Source organism: Otolemur garnettii, unplaced genomic scaffold (assembly GCF_000181295.1).
Source record: "Otolemur garnettii isolate 467f Iridium unplaced genomic scaffold, OtoGar3 scaffold00115, whole genome shotgun sequence".
Classification (NCBI taxonomy): domain Eukaryota; kingdom Metazoa; phylum Chordata; class Mammalia; order Primates; family Galagidae; genus Otolemur; species Otolemur garnettii.
Window position 1 is genome coordinate 6,188,176 of NW_003852510.1, and position 7,620 is coordinate 6,195,795.

The following is a 7,620-nucleotide window of genomic DNA, read 5'->3' on the forward strand; positions in this document are numbered from 1 at the left end:
AAAGTTCAGGAAATATATTTAATTATTACCTCCAGATTTTATTTTATTTTATTTTATTTTATTTTATTTTATTTTATTTTTTGAGACAAGAGCTTCAAGCTGTCGCCCTGGGTAAAGTGCTATGGTGTCACAGCTCACAGCAACCTCCAAATCCTGGGCTCAAGTGATTCTCCTGCCTTCACCTCCCAAGTAGCTGGGACTCCAGATGCCTGTCACAATGTCCAGCTATTTTTTGGTTGTAGCTGTCATTGTTGTTTTGTGAGTCCAGGCTGGATTCGAACCCACCAGCTCAGGTGTATGTGGCTGACGCCTTAGCCACTTTAGACACAGGTGCCAAGGCTACCTCCAGATTTTATTATGCATACATAGAATTTGTGCTACGTGTTACCTTTCCCATTTTGCCCTCAATTGTTACAATGTCTGTCTGTTGTTTAAACTCTTTTGTGAAAGTACTTTAAATGTGTTTTGATTAACATCTATTCCCTGAGAGCCCCACCCTGAGAATTTCTGCACTATTAGGTCTGGGGTATGTTATGAGCATTTGCTTTTCTTTTCTTTTCTTTTTTCTTTTTTTTGAGATGAGGTTTCCTGTCACCTGGCTAGAGTATAATGGCACAATCATAGCTCACTACAGCCTTGAACTCCTGGCCTCCTGAGTAGCTAGGACTACAAAGCACATGCCACCTTGCCTGACTAATTTTTAAAACATTTTCCGTAGAGTCTGGGCATGGTGGCCTATAATACTAGCACTCTGGGAAGCAAAGGCGGGTGCATTGCCTGAGTTCAGGAGTTGGAGACCAGTTTGAGCAAGAGTGAGACCTTGTTTCTACTAAAAATAGAAAAACTAACCAGGTAGTTTTTCTATTTTTACAGGTGACTGGAGCCTGTAGTGCCAGCTACTCAGGAGACTGAGGCAGGGGGATCATTTGAACCCAGAAATTTGAGGTTGCTGTGAGCTAGGCTGAGGCAATAGAGTTTTTTTTTTTCTATCTCCAAAACAAAAAAAACAAAGAAGTGAATGAAGGTAGAAGGTGAAAGTTCCACACCTCACACTCCCTTCTGAGGTCAATATTTTGTATGTAGCTTTCAGGATATATTCACAATCCTACACAAACATATATTTTTAAATAAAAATATTTGAGTAATTTTTGATAACCTGTAGCTCTAACTAACTAGTGTTGTTTTTTGTTTTTCTTTGTAGGTGTTATACCTGTCTGTGAGTCTCTGAGAACATTATAATGCCATTTTGTGCATATTCTCACACAAGGAATTCTCTCCATTGTTAACCTATTCAAGACATGGACATCAAAAATTCACCATCTAGCCTTAACTCTGCTTCCTCCTACAACTGCAGCCAACCCATCCTACCCCGGGAGCATGGCCCCATATATATACCCTCCTCCTATGTGGACAGCTGCCATGAATACTCGGCCATGACATTCTATAGTCCTGCTGTGATGAATTACAATATTCCCAACAGTGTCAGTAACTCAGAAGGTGGGCCTGGTCGGCAGACCACAAGCCCAAATATGTTGTGGCCAACTCCTGGACACCTCTCTCCTTTAGCAATCCATTGCCAATCATCACATCTGTTTCCAGAACCTCAGAAGAGTCCTTGGTGTGAAGCAAGATCACTAGAACACCCGTTACCCGTAAACAGGTAAATCCAGTTTTATTCTGAATTGTAGCTGATGGACATTACTCAAATCCCTTTGTGATTTAGGGGGAAGAAAGAGATATGGTATACAAAGTCTTTTTTATTTTTTTTCAGAGACAGAGTCTCACTTTGTTGAGTAGAGTGCCGTAGAGTCACAGCTCACAGCAACCTCCAGCTCTTGGGCTTAGGCGATTCTCTTGCCTCAGCCTCCTGAGTAGCGTTATATGAGTTCTTTATTAATCAGGCAGGTTACTTGGAACACTTAAAACATATGATGCCCTGTTCAACGTGCTCTGATATTCTAGTCCTCATTAAGAAGTCATTCTTGTAGAACAGTGTTGTGATGAGAGTTCACTGTCAGGACTATTGCTTTTACATAATAAGGATTGAACTTACATCACTCTTTTCTTGATGGAGGTATTTGGGTTTCGAAAATAAATTTTTACCTTCAGGTTAGAGTCATTTTATAGTGAAATCACAATGTAGTGTTCATGACAAATTGTGGGTACAGGATAACAGTAATTGTGGCAGTGTTATAACTTAAATGAAATACTAGACATGTGAAAAGACAGATACATACAAGCTTCTTAACAATGAACTAAAATAGCATTTATAAAGATTGGTGAGGCTTGGTGTCTGTGGCTCAAGTGGCTAAGGAGCCAGCCACATATACCTAAGGTGGCAGGTTTGAATCCAGCCAGGGCCCACCAAACAACAATGATGGCTGCAACCAAAAAAAATAGCCAGGCGTTGTGGGCACCTGTGGTCCCAGCTACTTGGGAGGCTGAGGCAGGAGACTCGCTTGAGCCCAGGAGTTGGAAGTTGCTATGAGCTGTGATGCCACAGCACTCTACCCAGGGTGACAGCTTGAGGCTCTGTCTCAAAAAAAAAAAAAAGAAAAAGATTGCTGAGAAACTATTTAAATGTTGATTTAAGTTGCAATTTCCTGAAATTAAAAAGGATATTCGTATTCTTTAAATGCAAGGTACATGGATTATTCCAGTCTAATTTTTTTTTTTGCAGTTTTTGGCTGGGGCTGGGTTTGAACCCGCCATCTCCGGCATATGGGGCCAGCTCCCTACTCCTTTGAGCCACAGGCTCCACCCTATTCCAGTCCAATTTATAATATTTTAAATACTAATTATAGGTATGAAGAGAAGGGATGGCATGGAGGAAGTGGGGAGGGGATATAAACTATCAAAAGCACAAGTACAAAGAGCACATTGGATCTTTTTTTTTTTTCTTTAGAGACAGAGTCTCATTATGTTGTTCTTGGTAGAGTGCTGTGGCATTGGTGATTCTCTTGCCTCAGCCTCCTGAGTAGCTGGGACTACAGGTGCTCACCACAATGCCTGGCTATTTTTTTTGTTGTTGTTGTAGTTTGGCCCGGGCTGGGTTCAAACCCACCACCCTTGGTATGTAGGGCCAGCGTCCTACTCACTGAGCCACAGGCGGCGCCCAGCACATTGGATCTTGAAAGTCATCATTTGTTAAGTATTGTCATAAAACTTTGAGAAAACAATTGTTAATCTATAATTTTATTTTTCTTTAAAAAAATGTTTTACTTATTGCTAAAAGAAAAATTTTAAAAATTTGAATAATTTTTAAAAAGTAATGTTTTTTCTTTTTTTCTTTGGCCTTTAAGGAAGAAATATTTTGTCTCTCTTTTTTTTTTCATTAGAACATTTCTTTCTTTTTATTTTATAAAAGCTAGAAACCTGGGCATATACAATTTTCCTGTGATTTTTCTCAATATTAGGCCAGATAAACCACAGACGTGAACCCTCTAATACCCCTCCCTCCACCCATTCCTCCCTCCAGAAATATTTTGTCTCTAAGCCTAAATTCTAATCAAAGTTATTCTAATACTTGGATAAATTAAACCCTATTATAAAGTATTTGTAAATCAATAGTACCTCTACCGTTCCCTTTCCAAAAGAAACATGGCCTGGCAAAACCAGGGGCCAGCCAGACAGGGTGTTGGTGTGACTCAGGGCTCCCTGGTGTCCCCCACCCCCAGACCGTGCTTCCTCCAGTGTTTTCCCAGGACAGGCACTCTGTCCCCTCTCCTCTCTCACCTTCTTCTTTCTCCCTTTCTCTCTCTCTTTTTAACCATAGTATGAATCTCAAGGTAACTTAAAGTCTATTTGTCCCACTCTTAAAGTTACTTTTCTTTTTTTTAATAATTTTTTTTTAAATTTTGAGATAGAGTCTCACTCTGTCACCCTGGGTAGAGTACCATGGCATCATCATAGCTCATAGCAACCTCAAACTGTTGGGTCAAGAAATCCTCTTGCCTCAGCCTCCTGAGTAGCTGGGACTACAGGTGACCACCACAATGCCAGACTAGATTTTTTTCTATTTTCAGTAGAGACAGGGGTCTCACTCTTGCTCAGGCTGGTCTCGAACTCCTGTCTCATCCTCTCAGTGCTAGGATTACAGGGGTGAGCCACTGTGCTGGCCTTGGCCACTTCTGTTCTGTTATTACACTCAAAGGTATGCCCTACCCCACAGCTGGTAGGGCTCAGCAGCACCTCATGGGTGGGCACAAACTCACTGGACCACCTTTGGACACCACTCCTTCTACACAGTGTGGCTCTTCACAGACTTGATATCACTGTCAAAGGTTTTGTTTTATCAGGTTTCCTGGAATAGTTACCATAAGTCCTGAAAGGTAAAGAGATGACCTTAGGCAATATTTGTGCTATTTTTTCCTAGAAAGCCCTTCCATTCCCTTTTATGCTCTCTTACAATGGCTCACTTCTTCACTCCCCAGAGAGACACTGAAAAGGAAGGTCAGTGGGAGCAATTGCACCAGCCCTGTTAACAGCCCAAGTTCCAAGCGGGATGCCCACTTCTGTGCAGTCTGCAGCGATTACGCGTCGGGGTACCACTACGGAGTCTGGTCGTGTGAAGGATGTAAGGCCTTTTTTAAAAGAAGCATTCAAGGTACAAGGGTATTGTTAACTGCTTCTTTAGTTTTCCACCTTTGCTTTCAAACAGTTTTGCGGAGATGAATTGGCAGAAAATTCACCCTTGGCCTGTTTGGTACACAAAGTACGTGAAGTACTTAACAGGCAGTTCAGAGGATCATGCGTGTTTGGAAGTGGGTTGGGTGGATCGTTTCAAGTGCAGAGCACTTTATCTTTAATCACAGATTTGTATCTCAGAACCTCAAAGATTATAAAGCCAACTTAAATGGGTCTCGCCCCCACCCTCACCCACAGAGTTGTTAGGGAGAAGACATCTATTTGCAAGCTTGTGAAGATACATACCATGTGGGAAAAATGTGTGCTCATTAGGACTTGCAAAGATCGTTCCTTCCTTTGATCTTCCTTACTATGGTGTGCTTAACATTCTTGCAGGGGCTGGTGTCTGAGGGAGAGAGCATCAGTACATTTTATGGGTATGGTCAGAAATCAGGAATTCACCTCCTGGAGGATTCCCAGAGTTGATCTAGAGGTAGAGGCCAGTAGAGCCTCAGTTCACGACCCCCTTGTTTCTGGGCTGGGTTTAGACTATTTCCCTAACTTTCTCCAGATTCCTTCTGGGGTCTTTGTTTGTTTGTTTTTAAGTGACTTTTTTCATCAACTTCAAGTTCTGCACACCTGGTTTCAAGGTCAGTCAGCTCATTTCCATGCATGTTGCTTGCCACATTCTTCCTCTCTTGCCAGCCCTGATTTGCGCAAGTCTAGTTCTTGTTGACTCCTTTCACTTCTGTCCCAACAGCCCCTCGGGCAGTGTCCAACCTGAGACCTCCCTTCCCTTTGCTGTTGAAGCATCCGTGCTTTGTTCATTATCAGTTAAGCAAAGCAAACTTAAGGGAATTTTCAGCATACAAATAACTAGTTAGTAAATAACAATTTATTAATACAGAATTAACTTACCTATTGATAACTTAGATTAAGAAGACATTTTATATCAAGCAGAGAAACAGTGATAGAATCTAGAGGTTGGTGAGGAGCCCAGTGCTGGGAGATGAGTCATCTTCCTGTATGTCCGCTGCAGTTCACCCTGAGTAAGTAGCCCCCTCTTTATACTGGATCCTTCACTTCTTAGTGCTGTGACTTTGCCTTCCAGCCTGTTTCCTCCTCTGTGAAACGGAGATACTTAGAATTGTTCTGAAGATGAAATGAAGTTGATTATGTGAAAACATTTAGGGCTTAAATTTTTTTTTTTTCTTTTTTGGCCAGGGCTGGGTTTGAACCCACCACCTCCAGCATATGGAGCCAGTGCCCTACTCCTTTGAGCCACAGGCGCTGCCCAAATGTTTTTCTTTATGCTAATTATAGCGGTCGATTAAAAGGCCAGGTCCTGTTCTTGTCTATGGATGATAGAACTGAACTCTTGATGTGATAACAATTCTATACGTGTTGTTGAAGTTCCAGAATTTTATATCCCTTGAGGAAATTTTGACCCATGACAACTAACTGTATCTTTTAAAAAGACACCCTCTGGCTCGGCGCCTATAGCTCAACCGGCTAAGGCGCCAGCCACCTACACCTAAGGTGGTGGGTTCGAATCCCCAGCCCGGACCTGCCAAACAACAATGACAGTTGCAACCAAAAAAATAGCTGGGCACTGTGGTGGGCGCCTGTGGTCCCAGCTACTTGGGAGGCTGGGGCAGGAGACTCACTTGAGCTCAGGAGTTGGAGGTTGCTGTGAGCTGTAATGCCATGGTACTCTACCCAGGGGGACAGCTTGAGGCTCTGTCTCAAAAAAAAAAAAAAAAAAAAAGACACCCTTCTGTTTTGATGTTTGGGGACACATCTGTCTACCAGGATCATCTTTGAATTATGAGACTGGAGGTAATAACACTTGAAAGTAAGTTTCCTCTGCTCTCCCCGTGTCATTCCCTCCTACTCCATCAGCCAGGAACGTCAAGTTCTAACTGTGCAGAAGGGAGACGGTGAAGCTCTCACAGGAAATTACCCTTTCTTTGGCGCCTGCACATTTTTGATACAAATGCATTGCTGTCAGAGTGATACATAGTGAGCTTCTGTCCTGAGTTGTGGAGTACACAGGAAGGAGGACACCATCGCTTGAGAAGGAGTTCCTCATCACTTCTGGTGCTAATTAAGGCATAACTTACTTTTCAGGCATGTTCTTTACTATTTTTTTCCTTAGTGATATTCATTTAATAAATATTTACTGAGCAGTGTACTAGGCTCTGTGGATACAGTGGTGAACAAGATACTAGATTATACATTATATGAAAGCAAGGATTTTTGTCCATTTTGTTCATTGCTGGCTCTCAGCAATTCTGTGCACGATAATTTAAAAAAAATTATTTGGGCTCATATTTTGCGTAGAGTTCTGTATTCTTTTCCCCTGAATGCTGTCGGGTAAGCATTTCCCCAAGCTGTTAGATTTTCAGAACCTTTTCACCCGTACGTGATAGTCTGTCTTATGATTAGATTTGATTTATTTAACTCTTTATTGTTGAAGACTATTGTTAGTTATTTTTATTGTTTTACATAATGCTGTGGTTAGTATGTTTGTTCATAAAGCTTTGAAAAAATCTCCAATTGTTTCTCTGACTGTGTTTTAGAACAAATCCAAAGAGTCAGAGTGTATTAATGTTCAAAACACTTGACAGAGTGTTTTTGAGTGTTTCTTAGAAAGATTGCACAAACTTACTCTTCTATCTGCAGTGTCTGAGTGCAAATTCTTTTTTTTTTTTTTTGTAGAGACAGAGTCTCACTTTGTTGCCCTTGGTAAAGTGCTGTGGCCGCAAGCTCACAACAGCCTCCAACTCCTGGGCTTAGGCGATTGATTCTCTTGCCTCAGCCTCCCGAGTAGCTGGGAGTACAGGCACCCGCTACAACCCCTGGCTATTTTTTTGTTGCAGTTTGGCTGGGGCTGTGTTTGAACTCACCACCCTTGGTATATGGGGCTGGCGCCCTGCCCACTGATCTACAGGCACTTGCCTGAGTGCAAATTCTTTTTTTTTTTTTTTTTTT

The 7,620-nt window shown here is 41.9% G+C and overlaps 1 protein-coding gene across 2 annotated transcripts in view; it reads left to right on the top strand.

Moving 5' to 3' along the window:
* The first annotated feature begins 1,201 nt into the window (after positions 1-1,201).
* ESR2 (estrogen receptor 2) overlaps positions 1,202-7,620 on the top strand; it is a 49,939-nt gene continuing 43,520 nt past the window's right edge. Inside the window, exons 1-2 of one of the 2 annotated variants that reach the window (XM_003797402.2) lie at positions 1,202-1,660; positions 4,434-4,606. In XM_003797402.2, the coding sequence (XP_003797450.1) occupies positions 1,299-1,660; positions 4,434-4,606 (535 nt within the window). In that variant the 5' untranslated portion in view covers positions 1,202-1,298. The remainder of the gene's footprint in view (positions 1,661-4,433; positions 4,607-7,620) is intronic. The other variant, XM_012809861.1, reaches the window with a different exon arrangement.